The 19,696-nt window shown below is 34.6% G+C and overlaps 2 protein-coding genes and 1 pseudogene across 2 annotated transcripts; 2 read left to right on the top strand and 1 right to left on the bottom strand.

Annotated features, from left to right (window-relative positions):
- LOC108221204 (uncharacterized) lies at positions 1-1,922 on the top strand. Its single transcript, XM_017395100.1, has 3 exons — positions 1-15; positions 297-458; positions 1,011-1,922. The coding sequence occupies exons 1-3, from the start codon at positions 1-3 to the stop codon at positions 1,920-1,922; spliced, it is 1,089 nt and encodes a 362-aa protein (XP_017250589.1).
- Positions 1,923-7,548: 5,626 nt separating this feature from the next.
- Positions 7,549-8,635, top strand: LOC135152644 (DUF724 domain-containing protein 2-like). Its single transcript, XM_064093155.1, has 3 exons — positions 7,549-7,922; positions 8,236-8,315; positions 8,430-8,635. Exons 1-3 carry the CDS (start codon positions 7,909-7,911, stop codon positions 8,633-8,635), a joined length of 300 nt encoding a protein of 99 aa, XP_063949225.1. The 5' UTR covers positions 7,549-7,908.
- A 4,220-nt stretch (positions 8,636-12,855) lies between these two features.
- Positions 12,856-19,287, bottom strand: LOC135152592 (uncharacterized mitochondrial protein AtMg00810-like; annotated as a pseudogene).
- Positions 19,288-19,696: the final 409 nt, after the last annotated feature.

Consider the following 19,696-nt stretch of genomic DNA (forward strand, 5'->3'; position numbering starts at 1 on the left):
ATGGACTCACACCAGGTAATGAAAACTGGCAACCCCAATACTAGAGCCTTGCCCTAATTTCCAAACTGTGTTACTACCAGAAGCACCATCTCCAAGAACTACCCCACCTGATTTGTTTTTGTAGTTTTTTTTTTTTTTTTGTGGTATTTTGTGATTCTTTAATAAAAAATCGACCTCTTTAATGGGTTTGATCTGATTTTCTATCTAGAAACAGCACTATTGTTCAAATAATTGTATATGCCTGTTTGGTTGATATTTTGATGGTTTGATTTGTTTTATTATTTTTTATTTTGCAGACACTTACTTATGCTGATGGGTTCTTGAATACATCTAACCAAGAAGCTGCGGAAGTACTGGCTGCAGAGAGAAAAGCTCAACAACTTGAGCAAGAACTGCAAGTTACAAAAGATAAGTCGGCTCAAATGATGATTAGGCTGAATAAAATGTTGGATGATAAGGTATAAACTTTTTTTAATTTGGTTTTTACATATTGCTATATGTCTGTGCTTGAAATTGTTTTTTTGGAGATATAACTTCTTGCTCAAATGTGTGTGCGTTTATTGATTGTTTTTTTATTATGGCTTTTAAAACTTTTATACTACAATCAAATTATTGTTTTGGGTAGAAAGATACCGGTGTACGATCACCAGGCTTCTCTGTCTCTCTTTCACGGCACACAGGCACATTTTGTGATATATCAATTTATACATTATTATTTTGAAATATTTGTTGGGTTTCGAACTTCAATTTACATTGTAAGTTTTTTATGAGGCATTGGGGATAGCTACTATTTATGTGCGCCCCTCTAGGTTTCTCTTAAGATTGTGTGATTGACTTTGAAACTAGGGTTTTTTCGGAGATTCTTCTGTTAACAATCGGAACAATATGAGTAGGAATGTTGCATTAGTTATTCAAGATTCTTTTGCCTTTTGTGTTGGTGTTCACTTTCTATCTATGGATATCCTGTAGTTTTAATCACAGTGTATTGACACACGGTACCATATTTACAGATTAGTGAAGCTAATATGGCATCTCGGAATCAACACGAGAGGATTGAAGAACTCGAAGCACAGGTTAGGGAAGCGGAGGATATAGTGAGGCAGCTCAGAGAAGAGCTGAGATGTGTGCAAGATGAGCATAAGAGGGTGAGTACGAAGGACCTGCAACACGCTGGCAAACAGTTGGATGATAAGGATCCTCCAGAAGAAGCAATGGTGTATAATAGACAGTTGCAGTCTGGTCTGTGCAATCCCTTAGAATCAGCGACAGATTCTCTGGTAGGTTCTGACAAGGAAAATTTATATCCACATCACAGGACCCCATTCGGTAAGTGCACCAGCGAAGCAATTCAGATGTGGAGTTTGTATGGCCCCATGCCTGAATTACCTTCTATACTACAGAGAAGCAAGGAGCACAGATTATACAAAAGTAGGTGCGCACACTGCATTGAAGCGAAGATGCCAACCAAGCATACACAAGCACTGTGCAAAGACGATTGTATTTGCTGTCTCTATGAAATTCATACTACTGACTTGATACTAAAAGCTGCTAAAAGTGCTACCAAGACCATGTACAAGAAGAAAAAACCCGCCTCAAGCAAGAAGATTCCGGAAAGATTGTTCCAAAAGGTACATGAGAGTCGTGGTGTGCCTGATGAATCAGCGTCTGCTACTAAATCAGTAGGAAGAAGGGCTAAGCCTATTGAAGGTCCTATTTTACCAAAAGGTCCTTTTAGGGAATGTTCTAAGATTCAAGTATGCACACAAAACGTCATCAAGGTTAGCCAGCCTACTCCGCCACCTGATCTCAACAGTAATGGGACAAGTGCTCAAGCTTCTTCTCTGCAACATTTCAGATACACATACCAAAGGAAGCGGAAGAGAGAAACTCGAGACATAATTTCTGATGGAAATCTCTGCTGAGAAACCACACTCGGGAGAAATAAGGAAAAACAAAATATGAGCAGAGCAAGAGTGGTTTGGTAGCTCATCTCCGAATCTTAGGCTGGGAATAACACACAAAGATATTAGACAATATTCAAGAAATGTATTGTCCTGTCCTCATACACAAACTTGATTCGGTCAAATTGAATTCACAATTTAATCTAGTGAACTAATAATATCCATATAATTACTTGTTATTGTAATTAATTTGTTTCTTGGCGGGTGAATATTAATTTTGTTTAAACTCTGATCCAAAATAGTATGTTGTAGACATTATGATGGTAGGACCAGAACCACAATAACAATGGAAACTCAATCTAGTTGGACCAGAAGACTTAAAGAGAAGAAAGAAGGAAAACTAGATGTGTTCATGATAGAGGTGCACCTTCAGATTTATGTAACTCACCCTGACATTGTGGACAACTATAACACCACCATTTCTGACCGGCTTCAATATTTGTAATCTTGATGAAACAAATACTCCCTCCATCCCATTTTAAGTGTCCACTTTGCCAAAAAAAAAAAATTCCCAAAATATGTGTCATACTCTTTAACCCATGCAATTTTTTACTAGTTCCAATAGAGTATTAAATACAACCAACTAGTTCCAATATGAAGAAAGGTCATATACACACTAGGAGTGGTGCTATACGTAATTAATATTTATAAAAACCAAGGTGAATAGGTGTGTGAAGATAATGATAAAAACATTACATTAATTGTTTCTTAAGATGTGTGAATTTGCAAAGTGGACACTTAAAATGGGATGGAGGGAGTGTATTTGAGCTAAAATATCCCCATGCAACATTTGGTTTTAAGTATAGGAAAATCATTAAAGTCACTTGTGTAAATAAAATTATACCTTTTCTTTGACAATGCTGGTCTTCGCATAAAGCATTGACAATGTTATTTGAATTACAAGGGTTGGTGGAGAAGACAATGGTGCAAAATCAATCTATTCTGCAGCATGGGTATAGCCCTCTTTCTCGAGTCTGAAATAAAGAAATAAAATATAAAATCTGAACGAATGCTCTAAAAATATTTATTTTTCAGGTTGGTGTATTCGGCTGGCACAAACCTATTCCTCATTGATCTAACAGCATCGTCATTCAAATTGAGGTATATTTTTGAAGCCGGTAGAGTGTTAAGCTAGGTCGTATCTAAATTTTGTCTCTCAATATATTTCGGTTCGTTGACACATTACCTTTATAGGTTTTCAATTTGATATAAGTCAAGATGACCATTATAGGAAGTTTTCCCTAGACAGTAACCACGAGTACCTTGTAAAATTTGTCTTTTAAATATCAGAATACATGGATGAAGTTATTCAATTTCTTCAAATTTATAATAAACTACTAAATTAGAAAATAGTGTAAGTCCAAATAATATATAACCTTCCATGAGTAATACGAAATTTTACAATCTTCTGATCTCCGTACATAGTTTTGATATCCCTGACATTGTCAAACTGTTCTATTTCACCGATGACATCTGTAATTAAAGAAAATGATGGTAGAAAACATATAACATCTTAGTAGAGTGCAAATGAGTATTCAATTTGATATCGTAAGATCTATCTATCTATGTATATACTAAATCCATATACTAAATCGCTGAACCTGTAGAGAAAGACTATTTTTTCTCTTTCTCGTAGTTGTTAGTGTGTACCCATGGGCACACACTAGAAAGATCCATATATAAAACACACACACACAGGGTCCTACTCCAAAAGAAAATACCAAAATAGAAACTAAATAGAAACCAATGCGATTAACTAGAATGATGCGGGTTTTCGGACTGAGGATGGACCCCGAGGTGGGCCTAAACGGGGTCTAAGTGGGGCCTAATAAGGCTAGGTCGGGGCCTAGTGGGATCGTGGTGGGGACAAGGTTTGGCTCTTTAAGACTGTCCGGAGCCTGTCTAGGGCATGTGAGGATCCTTGGCGAGGCCCCGATGGGCCCGCGGTGGATTGAATGAGGGTGAGGGTGGGCCTAGGTGGGTGATGACATATAGGGGTGGGTGTTGACATATAGGGTTGGGTGAGGTCATTTAGGTATAGTTTCTTTTGGTTTCCATTTTAGTTTTTATTTTAGTGGGTTCTATTTGAGCAATTGTCTATATACATAGATACATACATATATATATATAGGCTCATGATAAAATACAAACCAATCTTAAAATAAAAACTAAAAACCATTATTAACGCCATTACTTTACCCATATGTCTCTCACCAACCCCATTTTTTCTCTCTCTTCTTTCAACTCCGCACATCCGCCGTCACTATCCACTGCCTCACTACTCCTGACTTCACCATCACCATTATTACCTCTGCCCAACCTCTCCCCACCATCAGCATCTTCATCCTTGCTTCGCTATCACCATCTTAGCCTTTCTCTGCCATCACCATCTTTTTCCTTTTCCCGTCATGACTATCTCTCTCATCTATGTTCCCCTTCCTCTATCTTTTTCGAACAATCTTTCTCTCAAGAATGATTAGAGCTCAGTCATGGATTTTAACGTTGTTAAAATTCTAATATAGCTGTTAATATATTTATAAAAATCGATGATTTCTTCCATACAAATTAGTGATATTCGCTTTACAAAATATTGATATACATTGTAAAAATTAGTGATATTTGGTTTGGAAAATAGTGATTTGTGTTACAAAAATTAGTGATTCCTTCTAATAAGTTAGAGAATTGTATCTAGTGTTACTGATGATTGGCGATAGCTGGGATATATTAATAATCTAATTGTAATGTGAGATGAATGGAAAGTGACGATGTACAGGATGTCATCGTGAAGATGAAGAAGATGAACTACATTGCGTGTTTATTTGTTTTGTGTGTATAAGATGTGTATATTAGGGTGTAATTAGAAAAAGGTGGGCGGCTGTTCAAAAATTAGTGGGCTGGGTTGTAATTTGTTTGGGTTGGGCTGCATTTGTAGTTTGTAGAATAAGAAGGTTTGAAAAAGAATATATATATATATATATACACACATATATATATATATATATATATATATATATATATATATACACATTCTACATGAATATATATATGGGGATAGATATATGGATGGATTGATGGATTGCCCAAGTACAAACCAATATTAAAGTGAAAATTACATATATAATGATCCCTGGAAGTCACCATCATGTCTTAAGAAATCACACATAATCCCCCGTGTTTCAAATTTGATCTATCCCTCAATCAGTGATTTTTTATTTTTGAAATATGACTTTATTCTATTTTTTTCTTCTCCATATGATTTAGAATTTATTTTTTATTTAACTTTTAGTTTTTAATTTTATGAAGGTTTAATTATAGTTAAGTATTACAAACACACACACACACACACACATATACTTTAATTTAATGAGTAATAGACTTTTTTTATGTAATGAACATTATGTATTAGTAATTATTGAGAAACTTGTTATTATATTTTATAAGAACTTAATTTTTAAAATTAAATTTTTTGTAAATTGAATATATTATAATTTAAATGATAAGCTTTCTACAATATAATTTATTTGTATCTCAAAAATAGTAACATAATATTAGTAACCACAACTAACTTAACCTATAAGGTTATCTTTAATTTTTAAAAAATTAATTATTCATCATGAACAATTTTTTTTTATTTTTCTCTATTTAATCAAAATTAATCTAGAAGTGTTTGTATACTTTGACACTTATATAAAATAGGTGGTTTATAAAGCAAAAAAATTGCTAGTTGTTTGCATCAACACTTTTCTAATTGGACATTATTCAGGGTTTTATTCCAAAAAGATATAACTATGAACAAACCTTTTTGCCACTAGGCCCAACCCATTATGTGAGGAACTTATATTAGTATCCGGTTTGTGCATAGTAAAACCCTAATCTAAGTAGCAGCCCGCCTCTCCACATCCCTTCTCATCATCTTGGTTCCATCTCAACCTAATCTAGGTATCACTTAGTCCTCTCCCGATCTCTTTGCTGAACCCTCTCTGGATCTCACTTAGTCCTCTCCGATCTCTTTGCTGAACCCTCTATGGATCTTTTCTGATCTCATTGGTTACTCCAGATCTCTTTGGTGAGCCCTCTGTGGATGTGGATCTCTTCTGATCTCATGGGTGGCACGCTTGGTAAACATGTCTGTTAGTGGTTTTTCATTTCAGTAGCTAGATTTGACCTTTGGTGTATCTTTTGCTTAATGATTGTATATTTAGGCTATACATATATGATGAATTTGTTGTGATCTCTATTCCTCATATATATCATATAAGACCTTCATTTAATTGAATTTTAATTTTAATATATTATATTCATAAATTGATGAATTTATTATGAAATATTTGTTTGACTTTTATTTAAATGAAAAAAATAGTAAAAGAATATGAATAATGATTCTTTGCATCATTATACACTATCCAAAACTGCAAGAGTAGTGAAAACTTTTTATTTTTATGACCACTATGCAAGCAAAATAGATCACATAAGTGAATAAGGAGTCTATGAATGTGTTATATATATATATATTGTATTTAATAATTTTTTACTTATTTTTATTGTGTTGAATCTTTGTGCTATTACATTTGAATATTGCACCTTCAACATTTTAATATACACGTGGCTAATTATTTTTTTGCAGCAACTCTCCTCATATAGGTGATGATAAACAATAAAGAAAATGCTCCAGTATTCTCTAAATTAATTATATTCTCCAGGTAGTATAACATAAACTTTTAGTTATAACATTACAACAGTAATATATTTTTTGTACCTTAATTAATAGTATTCATACTTTGCTGTGTAGATTTATTAAGATATTATAGTCAGGTACACCGTATATGTGGCTTGGAGAAGTTAACTAAACAGTAAATTCATAGGATTAAGATAACACAACTACTCAACTTTGAAGATATAAAAATTTAGTAAGGTTATGATTAAATGTGAATGAAACTATCTAATTAAGCAATGACAGGACTTGGAGATGATTAGAAAATATTTTACATAGGTAACTTAAAAGGTAATCTAAGTTCAACAGAAATTAAAATCTGAGCACTTGCAACAAAGGTAGACCGCTTAAACAGGTATTGTTGTCTTGTTTATGAAGGTGTTAGAGCGAGTCCAACAATGTCCTAAATTGATGTCCCAAGTTAAAATATAAGGCAATTGGATGAAATGTGAGCTCCAACAATGTTCTAGTGGTGCCTTAAACCACTAGGACATCCAACAAGTGCCTCATTTTTGGGGCACTTCTAAGCATGTCCTAAACTAATTTTCTCATTAAAATATTAACTTCCCACCATTTCAATGCATCTCTCTCCTCTTACTTTTTCACTTCCCTCCAATTCTAATTCAAATAAATTATTAGTTTAATAATAAGGGCACACATATAAGGCATGTTTGTTGGAGTTCATGTATCAAAAAGATATTAATTAACTTCAGCCTACCTTATTTCTGGGTTGCATCAATGCATATACACCTGACCTTGTTGCCGTTTTTTGACTTCCACAAGCTTAGACTATTAATATTATCCTGCTTCATTCTTATCTAGCTGTATATATATATTATGGTTTAACTTTCCCATGCACGTACATCTGTTATTTTAATCCTGCTAGCTGTATTTGACTAGATTGCTGCTTGCTTCCATTTATATCCCAGAAGACCTGGAATCTATTGTGCTGCATTTACCTCTGCTGCATGCTTACTATTCAAACCAATTTGTTATAATTAATATATTGCTAGCTGGAGAGTTTGAAATTCTAACAATATTTTTCTGTACAGGAGGTAATGTGGATATGAAAGTGAAATCCAGTGCAGAGAACAACTTTGTAACAACTGTTGCTGAAATACCCAAAAAAGGTGATTTTCAGCCTACTATACCTAGCAAGGAACCTGGGAAACATGTGTATAAGAGAAGTAAAGTTCATCAGCAGAGTGGTGTGCAAGTCAAAACTCTTGACAGTGAATGACACTATCAAGGTATGTGCTGGAACTTATTTCATATTAGATACATGCAAGTAATTATTTAGCTGAAGACCATTCTTTGCATGTTATTTTTTATGCGCTTTTTAATTGCTGGAAGATGTTGAGGAAAAATATATCTGTAACTACTATAATAGTCTATATTTGGTCCAGTTTATTTTGTGGCAGTTAGATTAACCATTATCAATAATTCATTTCATGATTTTCAGCTTTTCTATTTTTATTTTACGGCTATGAAAATTCTACTACTGCTATTGTATTGGTAGCAGAAAGTTTTGTTATTTTTTGAAGTAGTTCTGTCTGTAAACAGGCAAGATGATTCCGAAACTCCTCCATTTAATCAAGAGAATGCAATGGAGTCCGCTCCACTTCAGAAAAAGGATGGTCCGGGTAAGCTCATTGTTTGAACTATAATTGTGATATTATGATCTGGAATCTTGTTATGTTATCCAGGAAATTTACCTGTTAAAAATCTCAATCAACATGCTGCATCAATTGATATAGGTGGTGGAGTTGGAACCCCTGCCATTGTAGGCATTGATGCTATGGAGAACGAACAGAGTTTGCCATTTGTTAAGAATCCTCTACTTTGGGAAGATATCCATTCTATGGAAACCTATAAGAAAATGACACAGAAGCCACACTTCGCTCCACTGTACGAACATATAGAAGAAGAACGTGAAGGCTTGGCAGTAGTGTTGGAAACGTGATGGGTTTAGGCTTTATCAACTTTGTAAATTCAAAATACACACGCCTGTATAATAAAACAAACAACACAAATTTTATTTCATAAACTTAAAGCTACAGCTTGATTAGAGCTTCGGCTCTTTTTTTTTTTTTTTTTTTTCTGGTTTTCAAACTCAGTACTATATATTGAACACAAGCAAAATGATGTGGGTAACATTAATGAGTGGTGATGGATGTAGATGGTATTTTTGAATGAGTGGTTATTAGGATTAGATCTCATATCTCATGTTACTATTGCTTTTCATTGGAGAAGTCTCTCAAACTTTCTCTCTCTCTCTTTCTATATATATAGGCCACACATAAAATAAGATGGTTTGTAGTGGAAGAAGACTGTATATATATATACATACATATATATATATATATATATGGGTATATGAGTAAAGTTCAATGGAGACCATTTTATTGGAGACGGTGGAGACCACTTATTATGTTCTGCAATCAAAACACTATAAAATACATTATTTTGTGAAGTATGTTTAACAAATATCATGTATTCATTAAAATTGTTGAAGATCATCTATGTTTCATAAGTATATAATGTATGTTCTGCAAACTAAATATATTTCGTAGAATATAACATTTTGTAATGTTTTACATGCGAAACTTATATGATATTCAAGATTTTAAAGTGAAATAATGATTTTGTACAACATGATGTGCAAAACTATACGTTTTGCAATGTTTTTATGCAATATTTCACTGGTAGAACATAAGTGGTCTCCACGGTTTCCAATAAAATGGTCTACATAGAACTTTACTCTGGGGATAGATATATGGATGGATTGATGGATTGCCCAAGTACAAACCAATATTAAAGTGAAAATTACATATATAATGATCCCCAGAAGTCACCATCATGTCTTAAGAAATCACACATAATCCCCCGTGTTTCAAATTTGATCTTTCCCTCAATCAGTGATTTCTTATTTTTGAAATATGACTTTATTCTATTTTTTTCTTCTCCCAACATTTAATGTGCATACCATATGTGATATATTTGGATATGATGTAGAATTTATTTTTTATTTAACTTTTAGTTTTTAATTTTATGAAGGTTCATAGTTAAGTATTACAAACACACACACACATATATACTTTAATTTAATTAGTAATAGACTTTTTTTATGTAATGAACATTATGTATTAGTAATTATTGAGAAACTTGTTATTATATTTAATAAGAACTTAATTTTTAAAATTAAATTTTTCTTAAATTGAATATATTATAATTTAAATGATAAACTTTCTACAATATAATTTATTTGTATCTCAAAAATAGTAACATAATATTAGTAACCACAACTAACTTAACCTATAAGGTTATCTTTAATTTTTAAAAAATTAATTATTCATCATGAACAAATTTTTTTATTTTTCTCTATTTAATCAAAATTAATCTAGAAGTGTTTGTATACTTTGACACTTATATAAAATAGGTGGTTTATAAAGCAAAAAAATTGCTAGTTGTTTGCTTCAACACTTAATTAATCTAATTGGACATTATTAAGGGTTTTATTCCAAAAAGATATAACTAAGAACAAACTTTTTTGCCACTAGGCCCAACCCATCATGTGAGGAACTTATATTAGTATCTGGTTTGTGCATAGTAAAACCCTAATCTAAGTAGCAGCCCGCCTCCCCACATCCCTTCTCATCATCTTGGTTCCATCTCACCCTAATCAAGGTATCACTGAGTCCTCTCCCGATCTCTTTGTTGAACCCTCTCTGGATCTCTTCTGATCTCATTGGTTACTCCAGATCTCTTTGGTGAGCCCTATGTGGATGTGGATCTCTTCTGATCTCATGGGTGGTGGTAAACATGTCTGTTAGTGGTTTTTCATTTCAGTAGCTAGATTTGACCTTTGGTGTATCTTTTGCTTAATGATTGTATATTTAGGCTAAACATATATGATGAATTTGTTGTGATCTCTATTCCTCATATATTTCATATAAGACCTTCATTTAATTGAATTTTAATTTTAATATATTATATTCATAAATTGATGAATTTATTATGAAATATTTGTTAGACTTTTATTTAAATGAAAAAAATACTAAAAGAATATGAATAATGATTCTTTGCATCATTATACACTATCCAAAACTGCAATAGTAGTGAAAACTTTTTATTTTTATGTCCACTATGCAAGCAAAATAGATCACATAAGTGAATAAGGAGTCTATGAATGTGTTATATATATAGTGTATTTAATAATTTTTCACTTATTTTTATTGTGTTGAATTTTTGTGCTATTACATTTGAATATTGCACCTTCAACATTTTAATATACACGTGGCTAATTATTTTTTTGCAGCAACTCTCCTCATATAGGTGATGATAAACAATGAAGAAAATGCTCCAGTATTCTCTAAATTAATTATATTCTCCAGGTAGTATAACATAAACTTTTTGTTATAACATTACAACAGTAATATATTTTTTGTACCTTAATTAATAGTATTCATACTTTGTTGTGTAGATTTATTAAGATATTATAGTTAGGTACACCGTACATGTGGCTTGGAGAAGTTAACTAAACAGTAAATTCATAGGATTAAGATAACACAACTACTCAACTTTGAAGATATAAAAATTTAGTAAGTTTATAATTAAATTTGAATGAAACTATCTAATTAAGCAATTACAGGACTTGGAGATGATTAGAAAATATTTTACATAGGTAATTTAAAAGGTAATCTAAGTTCAACCCAAATTAAAATCTGAGCACTTGCAACAAAGCTAGACGGCTTAAACAGGTATTGTTGTCTTGTTTTTGAAGGTGTTACGGAATGAGACTATCCTGATAGATCGGGATTTGAAGCCTGAATCCAGAGAAATTTTATCAAAAGAAAATGCTCCTAATTGCATTTTAAGATTCGAGCTCACTTACCGAGAATCTTCTCTTAAACATTCACTTCTTTCCTGAACTAGGTTTTGAGGTTTAAACCATGTTAAGACATAATATAAGAGGTGCAAATTATGTTTCTTCTTTCCACCTTTTCAGTGATCTTCTTTAGCGGAAAAATATTGTTCTTAGTATGTCATATAATTAAAAAGGAATTTTTAACGCAGTGACTTACTTTTTATTAGAAATTGTTCTTTAGTTTTGTCTTCTAGGTACATTTAAGTTTTAACCCCAGGTTGAACTTGGTAGTAACGTGTTATAATGTACTACCCTTTGGTAGAAGATGATGTCTTTATTTCTTATCGTATAGATAGTTGTGCTTTCTGTTTAACTCTAGACTGTATGTAAAATTTACTTTTGGGGTCATGTCTAGTTTATGTGTACTCGTACGATACATTTTTTGGGTAGATTGCAAAACCCTGAAGCACAAACCAATTATAAGCATCACTGTTATAGTAGCAACTGAAGGATACAACTAATATTGTTAGAAGGAAAAGGGGAAGACCAAAGTAAGAAGTCCAAGAAACAGATAGGTAGGGCTGTTCACGAACCGAGCCGAGCCGAGTTTTGACCGAGTCGAGCCGAGCTTTAAATTTTTTCTTATCGAACCGAGCCGAGTCGAGCTTTCTTATCGAACAAAAAAGTGTGTTCGAGCTCGAGCTCGATAACTAACGAGCCGAACACGAGCTTGTTCACGAACAAATACGAGCCGAGTCGAGTCGAGTCGAGCCGAGCCGAGCTAGAGAAAAATAAGGCCAAACCGCTACTTTACTCTTAAAATAACAAGCCAAATAAAATTTTTAGTATGTTTTGATGGTACCATATTATAGTTGATATTCTCATGATCGATTTGATATATTATATGTTGAATTCGGCGTTCAATAACATATATATATTACGAAATTATTATGAAAATATTCTTTTTTTTCGAGCTTTAACGAGCCGAGCTCGAGCCGAACGAGTTCGAGCCGAGCTCGAGCCGAGCTCGAGCCGAACATACTAAAAGCTCGGCTCGAGCTCGTTTTCTTAACGAACAATTTTTTGTGTTCGAGCTCGAGCTCGTTAACTTAACGAGCCGAGCCGAACGAGCTCTTAACGAGCCGAGCTCGAGCTTGTTCGCGAACAACTCGGTTCGTTAAACAGCTCTACAGATAGGTTCGGTGAAAGATATTCTACCAGCACACACACATATAGAATTAAAGATATTTTAGACGAAATATTTGTTGGAAACTAATATGTGTTTACTGTATGGTGGGAAATATAAAACAGAAATCTAAACACAAGCACACTATTATATATATATGAAATAAGGTTATGGCTTAATTTTGCCTTACACAGAGTACTTAGGCTACAGCCTTTCTTGTTTCACAAACACAGAGCTTCTTCTTAGGCTACAGCCTTTCTTGTTTCACAAACACAGAGCTTCTGCTCTCTTTTTCTATCTTGTTACAACAAGCTACTTGCGTCTATTTAACGTACATGCATGAGGTTGTATTTATAGGATACAATACACACAGCTGACCTAATTCCTTACATCAACATAATAAACACCCTGCAGATCCAAGAAAGATATTAACTTCAGCCTACCTTATTTCTGGGTTGCATCAATGCATATACACCTGACCTTGTTGCCGTTTTTTGACTTCCACAAGCTTAGACTATTAATATTATCCTGCTTCATTCTTATCTAGCTGTATATATATATTATGGTTTAACTTTCCCATGCATGTACATCTGTTGTTTTAATCCTGCTAGCTGTATTTGACTAGATTGCTGCTTGCTTCCATTTATATCCCAGAAGACCTGGAATCTATTGTGCTGCATTTACCTCTGCTGCATGCTTACTATTCAAACCAATTTGTTATAATTAATGTATTGCTAGCTGGAGAGTTTGAAATTCTAACAATATTTTTCTGTACGTAGGTAAGAGAAGCACAGGAGGTAATGTGGATATGAAAGTGAAATCCAGTGCAGAGAACAACTTTGTAACAACTGTTGTTGAAATACCCAAAAAAGGTGATTTTCAGCCTACTATACCTAGCAAGGAACCTGGGAAACATGTGTATAAGAGAAGTAAAGTTCATCAGCAGAATGGTGTGCAAGTCAAAATTCTTGACAGTGAATGACACTATCAAGGTATGTGCTGGAACTTATTTCATATTAGATACATGCAAGTAATTATTTAGCTGAAGACCATTCTTTGCATGTGATTTTTTATGCGCTTTTTAATTGCTGGAAGATGTTGAGGAAAAATATATCTGTAACTACTATAATAGTCTATTTGGTCCAGTTTATTTTGTGGCAGTTAGATTAACCATTATCAATAATTCATTTCATGATTTTCAGCTTTTCTATTTGTATTTTACGGCTATGAAAATTCTACTACTGCTATTGTATTGGTAACAGAAAGTTTTGTTATTTTTTGAAGTAGTTCTGTCTGTAAACAGACAAGATGATCCCGAAACTCCTCCATTTAATCAAGAGAATGCAATGGAGTCCGCTCCACTTCAGAAAAAGGATGGTCCGGGTAAGCTCATTGACTGAACTATAATTGTGATATTATGATCTGGAATCTTGTTATGTTATCCATGAAATTTACCTGTTAAAAATCTCAATCAACATGCTGCATCAATTGATATAGGTGGTGGAGTTGGAACCCCTGCCATTGTAGGCATTGATGCTATGGAGAACGAACAGAGTTTGCCATTTGTTAAGAATCCTCTACTTTGGGAAGATATCCATTCTATGGAAACCTATAAGAAAATGACACAGAAGCCACACTTCGCTCCACTGTACGAACATATAGAAGAAGAACGTGAAGGCTTGGCAGTAGTGTTGGAAACGTGATGGGTTTAGGCTTTATCAACTTTGTAAATTCAAAATACACACGCCTGTATAATAAAACAAACAACAGAAATTTTATTTCATAAACTCAAAGCTACAGCTTGATTAGAACTTCGGCTCTTTAATTTGTTTTCTTTTTCTGGTTTTCAAACTCAGTACTATATATTGAACACAAGCCACAAGCAGAACCTCTATTTATAGGCCACACATACATGCTAACTTATCTCATTCCTTACATCATTACCCAGCTGTATAAATTAATGTAGCCACCTTAATTCACGGGGACAGCAACTCTTCTTCATTCCATCTACGCGGTTTTATTAATACAAATCTGACTTGCATGTTGACAACCCACAAATTAAACAAGCTGCTGCATCACCATCTTATCACCTGCTTCTAACCTTTCCAGATTATTGCTTTCCCCGTATATTCTTTTACACACACGTCTTTGACTTTCTCCTTGCATGCATGCAGATAATATAGCATTTATACAGCCCACCATATTTTCAGGATGTTGTAGCTGTTTCATTTACTTTCTTGAGAGAGTTTAATTTCTAACACTCCCCCTCAAACTCGACTTTCCATCCCGAGCTTCTTTTTCACTTTATGAAATACATCCGGCTTCAATGGCTTCGTAAAAATATTTGCTAAATTTTCTTCCGTCATGCAGTGCACTAACTCCATAATTTTTTCGTTCACTTGTTCACGAAGAAAATGATATTTAATATTGATGTGCTTGCTTCGACTGTGTGACACCAGATTTTTCGATAGTACAGTGAAATAGCAGATTTATTATCCACGTAAATTGTAACAGGTTCTTCCTTGACAAGATTTAACTCGCCCAAAATATAGCCTAGCCACATAGCTTGGCACGCGCATGCTGCTGCTGCGATGTATTCCGCCTCACATGTTGAGAGAGCGACTGTCAGTTGCTTCTTTGATGACCATGAGATCGCCGAGCCAATATGAAAAGCATATTTTGATGTGCTTTTTTCGTCATCCAAGTCTCCACCATAATCACTGTTTGAGTAGCCAACTAATTTTGAATCTTGAGATTGCGTGTAAAACAAACCATTATTAAGTGTACCTTTAATATATCTCAAAATTCTTTTAGCCGCCATGAAATGATCTTGCTTCGGCTTCTCTTTGTACCTACTAACCAGTCCAACCGCATACATGATATCTGGACGAGTAAAAGTTAGGTATCTCAAACTTCCAACCAAACTTTTGAACAATGTCGGATTTACCGACTCCCTGGTTGAATCAATTCTGAGCTTTATGCTTGCTTCTGCTGGCGTGCTCTCTGGCTTGCATTCTTCCATTCTGAATTTCTTTAAAATCTGCTCCGCATATTTTTTCTGAGACATAAAAATTCCATCTTTGCTTTGCTTCACCTCGACTCCAAAAAAGTATGACATTTGTCCAATATCTGTCATCTCAAATTCGCTAGTCATAACTTTCTTAAAATCATCAAACATACCAGGGTTGTTTCCGATAAATATCATGTCGTCCACATATAAGCAAACGATCATAATATCTCCCCCTGAAATAGTTTTCGTGTAGAGAGCATGCTCGTATGGACTCTTCACAAAACCATTCTTCTGAAAATACTCATCAACCCTTGTGTTCTATGCTCTCGGTGCCTGTTTTAGGCCGTACAATGCCTTCTTTAGCCGGTAGACTTTATCTTCCGCGCCTTTCTGAACATACCCTAGAGGTTGCTCGATGTAAACTTCTTCTTTGAGATAACCATTTAAAAATGTAGTGAATCCATTTGAAAAATCTTCCATTCATTTTGAGCGGCAATTGTTGTAAGAAGTCTGATGGTGTCAACTCGTGCAACTGGAGCAAACACCTCATCATAGTCAATGCCATATTGCTGCTTGTAGCCTTTAGCCACTAGCCTCGCCTTGTATTTTTCTACTTCTCCAACCTGATTCGTCTTGGTCTTGTAGACCCATTTGACACCAATTGCTTTGTGTCCTTCTGGAAGATCTGTGAGCTCCCAAGTATCATTCTTCTTGATTGCACCAAATTCTTCGTCCATGGCTTTGTTCCATATGCTTTCTTCAGAAGCTTCCTCAAATGTAACTGGATCACATTCAGCCATCAGACAAAATAAGGAATAATCAAAGGTTGTTCGTACCGGACTCGTTGCTTCATAGATATTATCCAGACTCCGCATTTTTCTTGGTGCTCCCCCTGAACTTCTGCTTCCACTTGAATCCGATGGTGTTGATGCGGGAGTTTGTTGACTCGGACTTTGTGGAGGAGTTTGATCATCATCATCGTCACCTTCTATGTTGGGGTCGTCATTGCCATCACCATCATCATTGAAAAATAACCCAGCAACTTTTCTTTACTCCTCGCTCCATTTTAATAATTTGATTCATCGAACTCAACATCTCGAGAAATTATTAATTTCTTCGTGAGGGAATTATAGAGCCTGTACGCCTTGCTCCTTTTCTCATATCCGGTAAATATGGACTTCTCGCCTTTATCATCCAACTTCTTTCTTTTCTGTTCAGGAACATGGGCATATGCAATACACCCAAAAATTCTGAGATGTCCCACAGATGGTTTGCTTCCACTCCATGCTTCATTTGGAGTTTTGTTTCTGACACTTTTTGTTGGACAGCGATTCAACAAATAAACTGCACATAAAACAGCTTCAGCCCAAAAAGTTCTCGGAAAGTGCTTTGCTTTCACCATGCTCCTTGCCATGTCAAAAATAGTGCGATTCTTTCTTTCTGCAACACCATTTTGTTGAGGAGTATAGGCTGTTGTCAACTAATGACTGATTCAATGTGCTCTGCAAAAATTCTGAACAGATTAGAAGTATACTCGCCTCCTCTGTCTGATCTGAGTACCTTCAAATGATGACCACTTTGCTTTTTTGCTAGTGCTTTGAACTCCTTGAATTTATCAAGAGCCTCCGACTTTTCTTTGATGATATACACCCAACTTTTCATGCTAAAATCATCAATAAATGTTAGGTAATACCTATTACCTCCAAGTGATGAGATATCAAATGGACCAGCAACATCTGTGTGAACTATCTCCAATGGCCTCCTGGCTCTCCATGATTTTCCAACCGGAAAACTTTGCCGATGTTGCTTCCCTTTTACACACGCTTCACAAAAATTTTCTAGTTTGTTGATTTCTGGCAAACCGACCACCATTTTTGTCTTTGACAATAATTTCAAGCCAGAAAATCCAAGATGACCATATCTCAAATGCCACAATCATGACATTTTTAATGATTGACTTTAAGCACTTTTGCACCTTCGTTGTCATATCAAGCGTAAACAAACGATTCTTTGACATCTCCACATTTGCAATCAATTCCCGAGCTTGATTTCTGATAATCAGGGAATTGTCCTGCATATGTATATTATATCCTTTCTCCACAAGTTGGCCAAGAGTAATAATATTATTTTTCAAAGCAGGAATATAATAAACATCATTTATATATTTCTTTTCGCCTTTCTCCGACATGATCGTGACGGTACCTTTTCCTTTGACCGGAATCTTTGACGAGTCACCAAAAGTAACTTCTCCAGTGATGGAGTCATCTATCTCCGTGAATAACTCCTTGTGACCAGTCATGTGATTACTGGCCCCTGAGTCAAGATACCAAACATTCTTCTTGCTTTCCTCGTCTCCTTTGTAAGTGAGGAACATAGCAGTGCCAACATCTTTGTCTTCTTTTGCTGCTGCAAAATGACTTCTTTCTTTCACCTTCGGTGTTCTACACTCATAACTGAAATGGCCATATTTATTACAGTTATAGCACTGATATTGACACTTATCACCTCGTTGTTGATATCCGCCTCTTCCTCGGCCCCTGAAATTTTGACCACGACCAGATCACTGATACCCTTCCGAATTCTGGCCTCTATTGGAGGACTGCCTTCCTCGTCCTCATCCACCACCACGGTAGCCACCTCTAAAGCCACCTCTTCCACGTGCAGAACTACTACTGCTAGAACTGTCACCAATGGACACCTAACTTTGCAACGCCTTTTCCAAATGGCTTGCATCATCATACTGGTTCATTCGCTGCTCGTGGGCTTAAAGAGAACCTATGAGCTCATCAGTCGAAATTGTGGACAGGTCTTTTGATGACTCCTCGATAGAAGTAACAACATAATCAAATTTTCTTGTTAATGAACGGAGCAATTTTTCCATGACCCGAACATCATCGAGACTTTCTCCATTTCCATTCATCTCATTTTTCACCGTTTTCAAACGCGTAACAAATTCATCAATATTTTCGGAACTCTTCATCTTCAAATTTTCGAACTCCCCACATAGAACTTGGAGCCGAACCTTCTTGACTTTCTCGACACCCTGGAATGATTTCTGCAGAATCTCCCACGCGTCTTTCGCCGTTTTTGCATTTGAAATTTTTTCAAAGGTTGATTCATCAACTCCTTGAATAATTGTATATAACGCCCTTTTGTCTTTTTTCTTGGGATCTTTTAACGCTGTTTTCTCCGCATCAGAAAAAATGGCTTCATCCTCGGGCTCGTCATACCCAATTTTGATGATATTAAAATAGTGATTTGTGTTACAAAAATTAGTGATTCCTTCTAATAAGTTAGAGATTTGTATCTAGTGTTTCTGATGATTGGAGATAGCTCGAATATGTTAATAATCTAATTGTAATGTGAGATGAATGGAAAGTGACGATGTATAGGATGTCATCGCACCTTGAAGATGAAGAAGATGAACTATTTATTTGTTTTGTGTGTATAGGATGTGTATATTAGGGTGTAATTAGAAAAGGTGGGCGGCTGTTCAAAAATTAGTGGGCTGGGTTGTAATTTGTTTGGGTTGGGCTGCAGTTTGTAGTTTGTAGAATAAGATGGTTTGTAGTGCTACAAGACTATATATATATATATATATATATATATATATATATATATATATATATATATATATATATATATATGGGTGGATTGATGGATTGCACAAGTACAAACCAATATTAAAGTTAAAATTACATATATAATAATCCCTAGAAGTCACCATCATGTCTTAAGAAATCACACATAATCCCCCTGTTTCAAATTTGATCTTTCCCTCAATCAGTGATTTTTTATTTTTGAAATATGACTCTATTCTATTTTTTTCTTCTCCCAACCTTTAATGTGCATACCATATGTGCTATATTTGGATATGATTTAGAATTTTTTTTATTTAACTTTTAGTTTTTTATTTTATGAAGGTTTATTATAGTTAAGTATTACAAACACACACACACAC

The sequence above is a fragment of the Daucus carota genome, chromosome 5, assembly GCF_001625215.2.
Source record: "Daucus carota subsp. sativus chromosome 5, DH1 v3.0, whole genome shotgun sequence".
Classification (NCBI taxonomy): domain Eukaryota; kingdom Viridiplantae; phylum Streptophyta; class Magnoliopsida; order Apiales; family Apiaceae; genus Daucus; species Daucus carota.

Bases quoted from the DNA above. Each gene is read 5' to 3' on its own strand.
- LOC135152644 (XM_064093155.1), top strand. The intron at 8,316-8,429 runs GTAAGCTCATTG...CAATTGATATAG, and splicing joins TCAGAAAAAGGATGGTCCGG to GTGGTGGAGTTGGAACCCCT.
- LOC108221204 (XM_017395100.1), top strand. The intron at 459-1,010 runs GTATAAACTTTT...CCATATTTACAG, and splicing joins ATAAAATGTTGGATGATAAG to ATTAGTGAAGCTAATATGGC.